The sequence below is a fragment of the Phyllobates terribilis genome, unplaced genomic scaffold (assembly GCF_046119375.1).
Source record: "Phyllobates terribilis strain yellow unplaced genomic scaffold, ASM4611937v1 Scaffold_3__8_contigs__length_932513732, whole genome shotgun sequence".
NCBI classification, from domain to species: Eukaryota; Metazoa; Chordata; class Amphibia; order Anura; family Dendrobatidae; genus Phyllobates; species Phyllobates terribilis.
The window spans coordinates 5324552-5341351 of NW_027362763.1; the positions used below are offsets into that span (position 1 = coordinate 5324552).

The 16800-nt window shown below is 47.8% G+C and overlaps 1 protein-coding gene across 1 annotated transcript in view; it reads left to right on the plus strand.

The window, feature by feature from the left end:
* The first annotated feature begins 475 nt into the window (after positions 1 to 475).
* Positions 476 to 16800, plus strand: part of LOC141257867 (vomeronasal type-2 receptor 26-like) — a 95489-nt gene continuing 79164 nt past the window's right edge. Inside the window, exons 1-2 of the mRNA XM_073672877.1 lie at positions 476 to 656; positions 2086 to 2188. Of these exons, the coding sequence (XP_073528978.1) occupies positions 476 to 656; positions 2086 to 2188 (284 nt within the window). The remainder of the gene's footprint in view (positions 657 to 2085; positions 2189 to 16800) is intronic.

The following is a 16800-nucleotide window of genomic DNA, read 5'->3' on the forward strand; positions in this document are numbered from 1 at the left end:
TTTCCCAAATTATTTTACCGACAGACAAGTTAGACCCTAGCACTATAGTTCTGTGGTCTGGAATATTTTTGTCATATACAGTTGCGCTTTTTAAATGTTTTTAATATGGCTTGTTTGTTAATAAATACTGATAATTTTTAGGTGATCCGTCTTTTTGCATATTTCTTTTTCTGTGTATTTGTTGGATTTTCCAGTATGTGGTAGGTTGCTCCCAACTGTTACCTGGTGTTGCCCTCTAATTTGTTCTTGATGTATATACAGAATACTCCACGATCAAATATAGAACAAGACCTAGATGCAGCATCTTTTTCTTTTCAACCTCTGTGAAGTAATGATAAGGACTCCGAGTGTTGCGGTAAAAATAGGCAAATGAACTATCAGCAATCTGAGATCTGCTGATGATACAATCCTGCTGGCACAGCATGAGAAGGACCTGAAGAACCTTATTTTGGAGTTAAAAGAAAAAAGCGAGAAGATGGAGCTTTACCTGAACATCAAGAAAACCAAAATCATGACTATCACTAATGAGGAATTCCACAAAAAGATCAACAATGATGAAACAGAAGTGATCAACAGCTTCACTTTTCTTGAGTCTCTCATTATTCGGAGTGGTGGTTCGACAGCAGAGATCAAATATCAAGTAGCACTTGGGCATGGTGAGCATGGTGAGCATGGACCAAGTATGGAAGTACTAGGACATCTCAATCATCATCAAACAAAGACTGATCCTTGACATTGTGTTACCAATTGCAACATCTGTCTGTGAGATGTGGACACTCATGAAATCAAACAAGAAAAATTGATGCCTTAGAGTTGTGGTGCTGGAGAAGACTTCTACGAGTCCCATGGACAGCTAGGATCACCAACAAAAATGATTTTGACCATATAAACCAAGAGATGTCCCTGGAAGTCAAGGTCACTAGCTAGAACTGACCGATTATGGACACATGATGAGGGCAAATTTACTTGAAAGGGAGATACTACTCAGAATGATCAGTGGTAAAATGAATCAGGAGATAAAAGCCGATAGGCTGAATACCATCAAGAAGTTAGAATGAACATCAAGCAATTCAAAGATGCAATGAAAACAGCGAAGCAGGCGTGAAACGGACTATAGAGTATCCAAGGGTCTGACGCAAATGATGAAGGCGCGGGAGCGCTCATCCGCCACCGCAAAGCAAGTGACAATATGAATAAGACCCTGGTGGGTCGAAACATTGAAATTTCTGTTCGGTCACATTTTCCCTGCACCTTTTGATATCTGTGCATAAGTCATACTCACTACTTGTGAAATAAACTATTGCTAAGAACTGAAATAAGAGTGTGCGATGAATTACTCTCTACTGGTTCCATGGAGACTTCCCATTTCACCAGCACCTCGCTCTTACCACAGTGTGCACGCCAATCTTCTTCTCCAAGGGTCGGACTCGGACACAACGGAAAGGATAGAATCAATTTGTTCGGTCAGTTTGCATCTTGCTAATTTGATAAGCGTAAACTATTAACACTTCTGTTTTTCCAAGTTTTCTTACTTTGCTGAACTTTTTTCATACCTGACTAAACATTTGTACAATTCTGTATTTCTCTGTTACTTTTAGAACTAAATTAGATAGGAGTTAATTACTGCTCTCTGGAAACATCTCGTAATTTAAGACCAGGAGGAACAGCTGAGCCTCGACCTAAATCCAGACCACACTGAGATGTATGGTGCTGCGATGTATAAAAGGAGGGGAGATGTGATCTCTGATATCCGTCCTCCACCATGCTTCATGACCCCGAGCTCTGCAGCCACCTGCTCCTGCTTTGTGTCACATTGGGGTGCATCGCCTTATCTGGGGGAGCCATGCACAGACCTCTGCTCTCAGCACACGCCAGGACAGCGCTGATACTTGTACTGATTCTGTGTGTGAAGCAATGTAGATCCCAGAGTCCACCATCAGCCTGTAATCTGGACCTGGTGAACACTATTGAGGATTATGAATATTTTCAGGATGGAGACATCATCATCGGAGGAGTTTTCACCGTCAATTATTTCATGACTGCAATTGACAAATATAAGATGATTCGTAATTATATCTGTTTGAGGTAAGAATGAATGTGTTGGGGTTGGTGATGATGAGGAGCTCTCAGGTCCAGATCTTCAGTCTCGTCTGGATCCTGACTTTATGGTACGGTCATATGGTCAGATGTAACATTCCCACTAAGCCGATGCTTCTCCATGGACGTTACCAGTCACACACACTCCACTTTAGAAAGCACTGGGTGTGCAAAACGCGCGTCGGGGCGTTACTTGTGGCACAGGACGGAATTTAGTGATATCCCTGATGGGTAAGTTTAATGATCATGGTTGGCGCTTTTACTGATGCAAGCATTTTTTCACTACTTTCTTGTGAGCCAGATTATTTAATTCAATTTCTGGGTCTTTTATCAATATGGTGTCTTGACCCATGACTTTATTTATATGGCCATTTGTTACCAGCCTATATGGGAGATATCATTGTTATTATCTCATTTTTTCCTCCTTTGTAGGCATACTTACCCACAGGAACTAAAGCTTACTAAAAAAAATTATAATTATATCTGTCCATGCGTGCCTGCTTGATTGTTTCATCCTTTCCCTCATTTAAATAATCTCGAAACCTTGTGATTATTTGCTAATGAATTTTTGAATCAATATTTGTCAATAAAGAATGTTATCTTATATCTGCTAGTGGTTTTTGGAATTTTTTCCAAGTTTAGGTGTAATGTTATGGATAGCCATTACAATATGACTGCATTTCCACAAAATTATCTGCAGCAAAATTCACATTACATGCAGAATTTGCTGCAGGTTTCGCTTAAGAATTGCTGCAGATTTTGCCTTAAGTATTTGCAAAAGAATGAAAAATGGCTAAAAATGTTAAAATCCGCACCGCTGGTCAATTGCTATGCAATAAAAAGGCGAAAGATGAGCGCCCGCAATATATAATCAGGTACCAACTATGACTTAGATGGAAGCTCGGGCTGAGACTTAAAAGGGTTTTCCTCACGAATAAACTATATATTAATTAATACATCTTGGAATAATGATAAGTTCCATAATTGGATGTGGTATATGGAAATGTTCCTGTGCTGAGATAATCTTATAGTTCCTGCTGTGTACTGTCATATTTGTTGTGTCTGACCGTGCAGAGCTCCTCACGTTCATGGTCACACACACCACGGCTCCTGGCACGGGGTAGCATACGTCACTTATAATAATTGGGTAAACAGAGCTTCCGTCCCTCTCATCTTCTGAAGAGGGATGCTGTTATAAATCTTGCAAAATTACCAGCCCACAGCTTTTTCAGCGGGTCGCCTAATGATGGCTGTTGCTCCTGCTGCTGTAGCTGTGTGCTGTTCAAGTGCCCTGTTATTTCTATCTGCACATAAAGTGATAGCAGACTCCAGAACAAACCACTGTTAGATGAATGTGTTACAGCAGAAAAGAACTTGTGCTGAGCTTTATAGGTCTACAAATACTACAACTCTGCTACTCACCAGAACTGTCACTCAAGGAGCAGAGCCCACCCCCCAGAAACCAAGAAGTAAGGAAACTAAGGAGATTGCACTGCCCTGAGCTGCTCAAGAGACAACTTGAGAATAGCCCTTTAACACAGGACGGGGATGCTGGATATTTAGGATCCCGAATGCCTGTTCCTGCTGCCAGTTATAGTTTTACTAGATCTGGTCTATCCACTTCTATTTTTCTAGTATTCTCCTGTGCGATGTCGGTGCGTGTGGACCCACTGCACCACTGGCCGAGCTTACCCTGGGGGGGGTCAAGACTAAGTGACTACATGGTCATGACTAGAGCCTCTGGTGGTGAGGTTAGGCTTGGGCCATTGAGGTAATCACCAGATGCCACTCCAAAGCAGTCCCCGGATCTGCAGCAGCAGACCGAAGGGTCAGGGGCACAAAACAAAGTACCAGGGACAAAAAAGAGACGTGGTCAGACAGTCCGAGGTCGGGGCAGGCAGCACAGGATCACAATATGAAGCCAGGGTCAGGAGCGGAGAGGTCAGACAAAACGAGTAAACTAGGAGTCAAAACAAACATGCACAAAGACAGATTGCAAGAGCCAAACTAACACTAGGAACCTATGTCCAGGCAAGATGTGGAGAGAGGAGCTGCCTAATATATCCCCTGCTGGCCGGGGATAGGTCAGGGAAGCAAAACTCTAAATGACACAGCAGGTTAAATTCCTGAAGAGCCTGGCCGAGACTCCCTATAGCCAGGTGGAGACGCTCCAGCAACATGAGGATGCAGCAGTGCTGGTTATGCTGCAAGAGGCAGTTCAGTGCAATGTCCTGACATAGGGAAGAGCAGAGTGGTGAACGCAGTGAGTAGGACGGTGCTGAGAAGGAGTGCGAGTTACCGGGTTGACATCCCGTTGTTGTCCTCGGCTTGTTTTTTGGCCGTCCACCTGCCTGATGATCCTGCTTCTGTTCTGGACATCCTGGTTTTGACAAGGCTCCCTGACCTCTGTTTGCCTGCCAGCCAGCTCCTCTGCCTATCACACACTGCCCTCATGTTAATGAGAATGTCATCGGCTGCTGCACTCTTCATAGTCAGCACCCAAAAAGACAAAGCTCTCAATATAATGAAATGAGCTTTGTCATCCTTGACAGTTGACAGTTAGGGTGATTAATGAGTGGAACAGGCTGCCACGAGAGGTGGTGAGTTCCCCTTCAATGGACGTCTTCAAACAGAGGCTGGACAGACATCTGTCTGAGATGATCTAGTGAATCCTGCTTTGAGCAGGGGGTTGGACCAGATGACCCAGGAGGTCCCTTCCAATTCTACCATTCTATGATTCTATGATCTTGGTTGATGCCTATGCAGAGCTCAGCATCCCAAGATAAACTCATCTCAACTGCTGCACTCTGCATAGGCAGTAACTGCAATGACCTAGGCTGCACTGTGCTCTCCTACAGCTACACCACCTCTCTTCTCACTTGTATTTTTGTGAGAGAGGAGACAAGAGACCTACTGAAGGAGCTGTCCAAAATTTAAAAAGGTGTCCCTTGTATAAAGAAACTAAAGATAAAATGAATAAAGGATGATTTGTCACTGAAGGGTAAAAATAAGAAGCAATGTGGGACTGGGACATAAATCAGTCCTGCACCTTAGTCTGAGTTCAGATGACCATGTTAATTCACAGCCAAGTCAAGTCCACATATTGATTGAGTCCATCTTGCAGTCACACATTGGTTTTCTTTGGGCCAGTGCACGGTCCACGTGCGGCCCACGGTGTATACAGATAGCACATGGACAGAAATGATATTTGCCCGATCCTTATACAGTAAAGGAAATAAGAATTTGATCCCTTGCTGTTTTTGTAAGTTTGCCCACTGACAAAGACATGAACAGTCTATAATTTTAAGGGTCGGTTAAGAATCAAGAAAATCCCATTGTATAAATTAGATATTTTTTTTTTGCATTTTGCAGTGAGAAATAAGTATTTGATCCCCTACAAACCATTATGAGTTCTGGGTCCTACAGACCAGTGTCGCTGAGACTCTGTATGAGAAACGTGTCCCACAAGGTCCAGTTCAGTCTTCCTTTACTAGGGTTTCCAGGTCTGGCTAACACTTGACCCTCTGATATAGGTAACACTTCCTATAGGCACCCCACTGGCCCGCTGTACAGGGTTACTTCTGCCACTTGGCACTTGGTTACTTCAGGAGTTGCAACCTGAGTATAGTCTTCTCTCTTCTCCATACACAACACCCTTAAACAATGCTGGTCTGCAAATATGGGTTCCTTCTCCTTCACTAGTGTCTGTCTGACTGACTAGGAGCAGGAACTACTTCCTAGACCCACTTAAGTCCTCCCACCATGGGCTGGCCCGATTAACCCTGTCCGCAGGCTAACTAACTGTTGTAGGCCACAAAGTACAGTACAGACCAAAAGTTTGGACACACCTTCTCATTTAAAGATTTTTCTGTATTTTCATGACTATCAAAATTGTACATTCACACTGAAGGCATCAAAACTATTGTAACGGGTCTGGGAGGTGGAACCTCTGGGCAACGATACAAAGGGGCAGTCCTTGTAAGGAAGCGGGTGGCTCCCAGGGTAGGCGGGCAGGTAGTCACGGCAAGTGACGGGGACAGTCTCTGGGTAGAAGGGCAGGAAGTCACGGCAAGTGACGGGGACAGTCTCTGGGTAGAAGGGCAGGAGGTCACGGCAAGTGACGGGGACAGTCTCTAGGTAGAAGGGCAGGAGGTCACGGCAAGTGACGGGGACAGTCTCTGGGTAGAAGGGCAGGAGGTCACGGCAAGTGACGGGGACAGTCTCTTGACAGGCGGGTGGTCACAGCAAGTGACGGCTAAGTCTCCAGATAGGCTAGCAGGCGGGTAGCAGGTGGACGCTCCCAGGTGAGCGGGCAAGAGTCTCTGGACAGGCAGGTGGTCACAGCAAGTGACGGCTAAGCCTCCAGATAGGCTAGCAGGCAGGTAGCAGGTGGACGCTCCCAGGTGAGCGGGCAAGAGACCCTGGACAGGCTGGTGGTCAGAGCAGGTGACGGCAGAGCCTCCAGGTAGGCTAGCAGGCAGGTAGCAGGCGGAGACTCCCAGGTGAGCGGGTAAGAGTCTTCAGGACAGGCAGGTGGTCACAGCACGTGACGGCAGAGCCTCCAGGTAGGCTAGCAGGCAGGTAGCAGGCGGACGCTCCCAGGTGAGCGGGTAAGAGTCTTTTGACAGGCAGGTGGTCACAGCACGTGATGGCAGAGCCTCCAGGTAGGCTAGCAGGCAGGTAGCAGATGAGCGCTCCCAGGTAAGTGGGCAAACAGATCCATAGACTGACTGGCAGGGCTGGTAGGCAGACTGTCGGACTGCAGGAATGTAAGCAGATAGACAAGTATCAGGCAGGTATCAAGCAGGAATCTGGCAGGTAACTGGCAGGTATCTGGTAACGGGACCTGAGGGTTGAAGCAGAGTGATAGGCTATGCAACAACATTGCTCGGGCACCTCCATTTTGGAGGAGGTGCCTTATATATTGTGAGGTCCTCCGGCCATTGGCCGGGGATCCCTTAGGACAGCGCGCTCTCCCACTTTAAGAGAGGGGAAGCGCGCGCGCGCCCTAAGCACAGTGGCCGGGAAGCAGCGCGCGCTGCCAGCAGAGCGGGAGGAAGACGCCGGGCACGGAGCGGAGAGGTGAGGGGAACAGCGTCCCTGCCTAGCAGGAGGCAGGGACGCCGACGCTACAACTATGAATTAACACATGTGGAATTATATACTTAACAAAAAAGTGTGAAACAACTGAAAATATGTCTTATATTGTAGGTTCTTCAAAGTAGCCACCTTTTGCTTTGATGACTGCTTTGCACACTCTTGGCATTCTCTTGATGAGCTTCAAGAGGTAGTCACCGGAAATGGTTTTCACTTCACAGGTGTGCCCTGTCAGGTTTAATAAGTGGGATTTCTTGCCTTATAAATGGGGTTGGGACCATCAGTTGTGTTGTGCAGAAGTCAGGTGGATACACAGCTGATAGTCCTACTGAATAGACTGTTAGAATTTGTATCATGGCAAGAAAAAAGCAGCTAAGTAAAGAAAAACGAGTGGCCATCATTACTTTAAGAAATGAAGGTCAGTCAGTTCGAAAAATTGGGAAAACTTTGAAAGTGTCCCCAAGTGCAGTTGCAAAAACCATCAAGTGCTACAAAGAAACTGGCTCATGACGCGCCCCCTGGGCCTTGGGGTATCTGGTGCCGGGCCAGTAGATGCTGGTGGTGATATCACGGTGGCTGGCCCGGTCCGTGGCCAAGGGCGGTCAGCAAAAAGGGGGATTATTTTTATATGGGGTTTTTGGGATTGTTCGTGACGCCACTTGTGGAATGCGGCAAAAGGGGTGCCGCCGCTGCGGAGCAGTCCTCTGGAGCTGGTGTTACGGCAGCAGGGATGGTGTGGCTCTCCACAGGTAGAGCTTGCTCCAGGGCAGTGTAAGGCGGTGAAGGTTGCGCTGGGCGTTGTACTGCAGGGAGGGAAAGATGGCGCAGATAAAGAATGGACGGAGGCAGTGCGGTGCAGTCATCCGAGTTTTTACTCACAGTTCTTATGACAGTTCCACTGGTGCACTGTACAGTTGTCGGCCTCCCACGTCGCGCTGCGTTCACCAGGCAGGGGTTCAGCTCTTCCTCAGGCAGATTAGGAGTACCTGGCAGAACCCCACTTTCTTGTGTTCCTAGCTAGACCGTCTTCACGCTGGGTCTTTCTCCCTCCTACCCTGCTCTTCCCACTCTCAATCCCGCTCGGGTGCTCTGAAGTCCCTCCTGTCCTTCGGAGTTCACAGACCTGCTTGACCCTCATGGGGATTAGAATGAGGCTTCGGCAACTGACTATTAGAGATGAGCGTTGTTCTACTCGAACTGTTCGCCAATCTCAAATTCGAGCTGTTTTGGGCGGTGTTCGAGCCGTTCGGCGAACACGAACAATTTGAGAAAAATTCGGCTGTTCGAGGTTATGTTCGATAACTGTTCGTGCACCAAAATCATAACTGGATTTTTTTCTCAGTAATGATGAAAATTAATGTTAATACGCAGTTTGAGTGTACAGCGGGGTGGGGGGAGGGGCAGGGGATGGATCTCTGCAGGAATAATGAAGATCTCCATTTTTTTTTCTCTTTCCCGCATTTGCAGTGGGGAGGTGCAATCTGTCAGCCTATCAGCAGCGCACACACGGAGCGAAGTGCTTTTTTTCACACAAGCAAGGGCATGTGTCATTGGCAGTGTATGTCACATGTCCTTGCCCTATAAGACCAAGCCATTTTCCCCGTCGCCACCATTTTCTCACTGCTGCAGCTGCGTGTTAGACGGCACCGCTGTTGCTGTGTGCGCTATACCTTGTTAATTTCAAGCCAATTTTCGCACAAATCTACAGATAGCTTGGGAGTAGGGAATAGTTGTGATTGCAGTCCTTTTAAGGACTAGGTTACAGCATTTCCTACGACTTTTATCAGGCAGGTCTGTGCTCTTAAATAGATAGATTGTGGGAGTAAAGACTAATTGTAATTGCAGTCCTTTTCAGGACTAGGTTACATCAGTTCCTATCAGTTTTTGCCAGGCAGATCTGTGCCAGTGCTGTGCAAGTTTTTTTCACAGCATTTGGCTGAATCTAGCAAAGCTAATCCTTTTTGGCCTATTGCAGAGTGTGTTAGTCAGTGGAGTAGCCTATCTGTGTTGCAAGATATACCACCTGTGTATAGAATACCAATTTTTTTACTGCACCTAGTGAAGTAAAATCTTTTGGGCATAGCATCATTCTATTAGTCCATCTATACTGACCTCCATCAGGTTGCAAACTGAATATATTTTTTTCTGCATCTACCTCTGAAAAAATATTGGGCTTCTAGCTGTGTGTGGGACTTGTTGTATTAGTCCATCTATACTGACCTCCATCAGGTTGCAAATTGAATATAATTTTTTTCTGCATCTAACCCAGCCAATAGTTTTGGCCTAATACCACAGTTTGGCCACTCAGCTCTGCTCGGTTACCATCCATTGTATTTTTGTGCAAACAACTCCAGAGTTGTGAATTAGTTAACCACCAAAATGAGTGGAAAAAGGCCTGCTGCTGGTGGAAAGGGGAATAGGCGTGTTGGGAAGGGGAAAAAAGGTTGTGTCCGTGGGGTAGGTGTTAAAGCAACAGTAACATCTGCAGAAGAAAGACCATCTTCCAGCCAAACTAAAATGTCTACTTCTTTTAGCGGACAATGTGATAAGATCCCTTTCTTACGGCCACGCCAATCGCTACAAATTCCAGATGAGGCACAAAAACAGCAGGTGCTTCAACGGATATCAAGTGCTCCTTTAAGTGGGCTCTCCTCCACATCAACTTCAACATCACAAATACTCCAGTCCTCAAAGGTGTCACCCAAATCGCACTTGCTTCCTCACAGCTCCCAAATCTCCAGCTGCCCGTCTGAGTATGAGGTAGAACAGATGGTTGAGTCTGCAGAGCTGTTTACTCATACTATAGCCTGGGAATCAGAGGTCGACTCCAGCGCTTCTGTGAATCCAGACGAGGAAATGATCTGCACTGATGCCCAGAATCTTTATGAGTCGGATCCAGGACCAGACGCAGAAGGTTCTGACCATAATGTAGACCCTCATTCCCAAACTGTAACTCCTGTTGGTGGAGACAATGAGGAAGACGATGATGAGACTCAAATACCTGATTGGAGCGACAACTTTAGTTTTTTGTCAGGGCAGGAACAGGTTGGCTCTGAGGACGACGGGTGTGATAACACACAGGGTGATGATGATGAGGTTGGAGATCCCACTTACTGTCAACCCACAGTCAGCCAAGAGATGAGGTCAGCAGAGGAGGTGGAGGAAGATGCTAGTGACGACGAGGTCAGGTTGCGCCTTCCTGGACAGAGACGTAGTACTGGAAGCACGTCAACAACTGCATCCTCAAACACAACTCTGCCTCTCACGACAAGTCGTGGTGGCTCTTCAGGTCGCATGGGTGCTAAGCCTTGCATAGCCTGGGCATTTTTTCAGATCGATAAAGATGACCCAACTCGTGTTATCTGTAACATTTGTCAGCAAAAGCTAAGTAGAGGCCAAAAAATACATAGTTTGAGTACTTCATGCATGAACCGGCACATGGACATGAAGCATAAGTTGCAGTGGGAAGCTCAGTGTGCTACAATGCGGCCTAGCCGGCCGGGCCAACCACCGTCTGCCATATCTTGTACATCCGCGGCCTCTTCATCCTCTGTGACTGGGGGGACAGCAGTCACACCTGTTTTGGGGCGCAGACCTGCCACCTCTTTACCCGCAACAGCCAGCGTGATTGGCAGGTCATCATTTTCTTTGGAGGTGGTAACACCAGCTGGTGTTGAGCGCTGTCCGACATCGATAGCACCACCTTTGGATCAAGGCAACCTAACATGTCCGCCTGCATCTTCCTCACAGACCGGCAGTTTGCCGGGGACACCCTTATCAACCCCGTCTAAGCACAATAGCCAGCCCTCGGTCCCTCAGATGTGGACAAGTAAAAGACCATTTCCTCCTAGCCATGAGAAAGCTAAGAGGTTGAATTTCACCATCTGCAAGCTCTTGGCTACAGAAATGCTGCCTTTCCGCCTGGTGGACACAGAGGATTTTCGAGACCTTATGTCCGTCGCAGTGCCCCAGTACCAGATGCCCAGTCGGCACTACTTCTCAAAGAAAGGTGTGCCTGCGCTCCACCAGCATGTCGCACACAACATCACCGCTTCTTTGAGAAACTCTGTGTGTGACAGGGTGCATTTCACCACAGACACTTGGACGAGTAGGCATGGACAGGGGCGTTACATGCCGCTGACTGGGCACTGGGTAACTATGGTGACAGCAGGACAAGGGGCTGCTGTCCAAGTCTTGCCGTCCCCACGAGTTGTGTGTCAATCCTCTTTATGTCAAAGTTCCTCCACTGCTTCTGCCTCCTCAACCTCCTCTCGGTCTTCCACCTGCACCCAAAGCCTGTCTGGTCATGCCACAAGCTTTCTAACTGCGCAGAAGGGATCCTGCACACCTCCTTACTATGCTGGCAGTAGGGCTCAACGTCATCAGGCGGTTTGTACTTTGAAATGTCTGGGAAATGTGAGTCACACAGCTGAGGAGTTGTGGTCAGCTCTGGAGAACCAGTTTCATGAATGGCTGTCTCCACTGGACCTGAAACCAGGGAAGGCCGTGTGCGACAATGCTGCAAACCTGGGTGCGGCCCTTCGCCGGGGCAATGTCACACACGTGCCTTATATAGCTCACGTGTTGAACCTGGTTGTCCAGCAATTTTTAGCCCACTATCCCAGACTAGATGGCCTTCTGCAGAGGGCACGGTCGCTGTGTGCTCACTTCCGCCGTTCGCATCCCGCAGCTCAGCGACTTACATCTCTACAGAAGTCGTTGGGCCTGCCACTTCACCGGCTAAAATGCGATGTGCCTACCCGGTGGAATTCAACTCTGCACATGTTGCAGCGACTGTGGCAGCACCGACAAGCCCTGGTGCAATACGTTCTGACGTATAGCCTGGGCCAACGAGATCCAGAGGTGGGGCAAATCACGCTGGAGGAGTGGTCTCAGATCAGGGACCTATGCACCCTTCTGCACAGTTTTGAAATGGCGACGAAGATGTTTAGTGCTGATGATGCCATTATCAGCATGACTATTCCGGTGATTTACATGCTGGAGCACATGTTAAACAGAATTCGGAGTCAGGTGGTGGCACAAGAGGAGGTGGAGGAAGTAGAGGAGGAGGAGTTGTATGCGGAAGGGCTAACATCTGCAAGGTCCAGACGGTCGGCAGCACCAAGGCGGCAGGCATGTGAGGGTGGGGGAGATGGTTTTACCAGGGCGCATGGTAGCAGCCAAACTAGTGAGGAAGGTGCAGGAGCCCAGGAAGTAGTGGAGGACGAACTGATGGAAGACTCATCAGATGAGGGAGACCTTGATCACATTTCTGTTGTGCGAGGTTGGGGGGAGAGGACAGAGGAAGGAAGCATGATTGTTACCTCGCCACCAACACAACAGGGACTTGGTGCTCCTGGATGCGCAACACACATGAGTGCCTTCTTGCTGCACTACCTGCAACATGACCCTCGAATTGTGAGAATTAGAAATAATCCTGACTACTGGGTTGCCACACTGTTAGATCCCCGGTACAAAAGTAAATTTGCAGAAATTATTCCTGCCATAGAAAGGGATGCACGCATGCAGGAGTATCAGCAGAGACTGTTGCAGAATCTTACATGTGCTTTTCCACAAAACACCAGTGGTGCACGTAGTGAATCTCACAGTTCCAACTTGCCAACCGTGGGACCGTCAAGTGTTCAGCACTCAAACCGTAACAGAACCACAGTATCTGCTGGTAACATCAATTTTGCGGAATCATTTCACCACTTTTTTAGCCCATCCTTTGCAAGGCCACAGGAGACAAGAAGTCTGACACATAGTCCACGCCTAGAGACGATGGTACAGGAGTATCTCCAAGTAAACATTGAAGCCACGACTGTGTCACTGGACCCTTGCTCTTTTTGGGCTTCCAATCTGGATAAATGGCCGGAGCTAGCCACTTACGCCTTGGAGATCTTGTCATGCCCCGCAGCCAGCGTTCTGTCTGAACGTGTGTTCAGCGCTGCTGGTGGTGTGCTGACAGATAAGCGCACGCGGCTCTCCACTGATAATGTAGACAGACTCACGTTCATAAAGATGAACAAATCATGGATCCGAAACGACTTTTCTACCCCTGTGTCATCCTGGGGAGAGTAAAAGCTTGATGATTGGTTAAAATCACCCTACCAACCGTTTTAAGCTTTCAAATTACTAATCATGTTTATCTGTATCTTGACTGGAAAATAATTTGGGCTTTGTAGCAGTGTGCAGCACTGATCCTATTAGGCCATCTATACTAAGCTCCACCAGATTTAAAATTAATAATAATTTTTAGCTGCATCTAGCCCGGAAAATAATTTTGGGGCTCCGAGATGCGCAAGACACATAAGTGCCTTCTTGCTGCACTACCTGCAGCATGACCCTCATATTGTCAGAATTCGAAGTAATCATGACTACTGGGTTGCCACGCTCTTAGATCCCCCAAACTTTTCGATCAACCTTTTCATTTTAATAAAGACCAAAAAAATGGTCATTTTTGAAATTATAAGCATTAGCAGGTTGTTAGAAACTGAAATCAAACAGTTTTCAACTCAAAACTTTATTCTAGGTGATGTTACATTTTCACATAGGACCCCTTGTTCGAAAGGAGCTTCTGAACTCTCTCGTCCATTGAATTTGTCAGGTTTTGGATGGTTTCTGCTTCAATTGTTTTGCATGAGGACAGAATACCCTCCCAGAGCTGTTGCTTAAATGTGAACTGCCTCCCGCCATCATAGACACTCCTTTTAATGATGCTCCAAAGGTTCTGAATGGGGTAGAGGTCAGGGGAGCATGGGGGTCACACCATAAGTTTGTCCCCTTTTATGCCCATATCAGCCAGAGATGCAGATGTGTTATGTGCAGCATGAGATGGTGCATTATCATGCAGAAAAATGATCTTGCTGTGAAATACACGGTTCTTCTTCTTGAACCATGGCAGGAAGTGCTGTTTGAGAAAATCTACATACATTATGGAGTTCATCTTTAGCGCCTTCAGGGATCCTAAAGGGGCCGACAATCTCTCTCCCCATGATTCCAGCCCAAAACATTACTCCACCTCCTCCTTGTTGGCGCTGTAGCCGTGTTTGCGTGGGGTGTCCATCAACCAGCCATCCTCCACTCCATCCATCTGGACCATCGAGCGCTGCACGGCACTCATCCGTGAACAAAACAGTTTTGAAATCAGTCTTCATGTAATGTTTGGCCCACTGGAGCCGTTTCTGCTTGTGTGAAGTGGATAGAGGAGGTCGACAGGATGGCGTATGCACAGCTGCAAACCTCTGAAGGACCCTGCATCTTGTTGTTCGGGGGACGTTGGAGGCACAAGCAGCTTCAAAAACTTGTCTGCTGCTATGACAAGGCTTTTTTGCCGCTGCTCTTTCAACCTGACGTAATTGCCTGTAGGAAAGAGTCCTCAATTTGCCCTTATCAGCACGCACACGTGTGTACTGTGAATCAGCTACATACTTCTTGATTGCCAAGACACTTTATCCTGATCATCGCACAATGTTGATTGTAGTCATGCCTTGACCTAAACACTCCACAATTTGTTGCTTCTCAGCAGCCGACACATCCTTTTTCTTTCCCATTTTGGCAGAAAATGTAGGCTGCTTAATAATGTGAGACAGCCTTCTTAAGTAGTCTTGCCTTTCATTGGACACACCTGCCAAACTAATTAGCACAGGTGTCTGCAATTGCTTACAGTGATATAAAGAGCCCTGACACACATCACCATCAATGAGTTTAACTGACAAACAAACAAATTCTTCCCTTATCACTCCTAAACACTTTTTGCATAATAATTTGGAACGCAGTGTACATGTGCTTTTCCACAAAACACCAGTGGTTCACGTAGTGAATCTTACAGTTCTAACTTGCCAACCGTGGTCTGTATGGAATTGTTCAATAAAGGGCCCAAAATTAAGATAACATAGATGGGAGAGGTCTCTATGAATAGGAATTCCTAAGTATTTGATACCCTGTGAGGGCCAGGCAAAGGGAAAGTTGGACTGGATGGAATCCTATATGGATTTAGGGAGGGAGACATCGAGGGCCTCAGACTTCACTGCATTGATTTTAAAATTTTACCATGTAACAAAGTGATCTATTTCAGCCATAACAGCAGGGATGGATATATGTGATTGAGTGATATATACTAGGACATCATCAGCAAATAGAGAGCACTTGTACTCGGTGCCTCCCACCTCAATCCACCTAATATTGGGGTTATGGCGAATTGATGAGAGCAGGTGCTCCGTCACTAGGATGTATAAGAGAGGGGACAGAGGACATCCCTGCCTTGTCCCATTGGTGATTGTGAAAGGTGATGAAAATGTTCTGACGCACCCCCTGGGCCTTGGGACACCCGAAGCCGGACCCTTTTTGGTGGATGCTGGTGGTTGTAGTCTTCGTGGCGGCGACCCGGTTCCGTGGCTCAGGGCGGTCAAACCAGTGGCGGAACTATTTATGTGGTTTTGATGTTTAAATGTCCGACTACGCCACCCGTGGATTGCGGTCAGAGTGAACCGCCGCTCCAGGGCAGACCGCTGAGGCTGGTGTTGTGGGTGCAGCAGAGCGTAGCATAACTCCCCACGGGAGGAGTATAGCCTCAGGGCAGTGTATGCGGAGGATGGGGGTGATGGTGCAGGGCAGCAGCAGTAATGACACGGAGTCAGTGATGCAGTCCAGGGCCTTTACTCACAGTTCTTATTATCCAGACCACGTCTGCAGGTAACGGCTGCCCACGTCGTACTGTGCTCACCAGGTGAGGGGCTCAGACAACTCCCAGATAACTTTGGAGCACTTCACAGGACCCCCTTTGTGTGTCCTTTGTCTGGCCTTTCTTACCAACACTTCTGTCCGGCTGCCTCGGGCCTCCTCTTGGTAAACTTGGCGCCAGTTTCCCTGACCCTATGTGGTGCCTTCCTAGCGGGTGGAGCAAGGGGCTGCGCCACATAAAATGTCAGAGCCTCCGGTTTCTAGCTGAGGGTCGTTTCCTGCCTCCACTAGTTCGGGGACCGGTCTCCCCCTTTGGCCTGACCCCTCCACGCAGGTGGATTCGGGCGTGCGGTGGCGACTCGCCCGTCCGCACCCCTGGGATCCCTTAATTCCTCGTTCCTGGAGCCTTCTCCGCTCCTCTTCCTTCCTTCTCCCTCTTCCAGGCCTGGGCCTCTGTTACTAGGCCCGCCTCCGGAGCAGAGCTCATGCAGAGCCCCTGCTCCCTGCCACTTCTGCTCAGACTTCTCTGCACTGAACTAAGATGGTGCCCACCTTTTATACTCCCTTCTCAATGCACCCAGGAACTGCTTCCTCCCTGCTCCTGCACTACAGGGTTCCCCTTCCTCAGTGTTCCCTCCCCCCACTCCAGCCAGGGACAGGGACTGTCGTGCCCATCTCAGGGGCATATTGGTCGCCCTGCCCCACGGCAATGTGGTGTAATGCATGCAGGTGTCGGGTCCTGATCCACACTCCATCCTTACCTGAGAGTGAGATATCACACCTCTGGGTGAGGTGCAATACCTCTGTAGCAACCGAGCCCTCAGGGTGCTACAGTTCCATTTATCTTCAGCCTAGGTGACGTATTGCGATACAGGGCCGTGATTTTGGCTATAAAAGGGTCCCCTAGACCCCTACCCCAAGCTT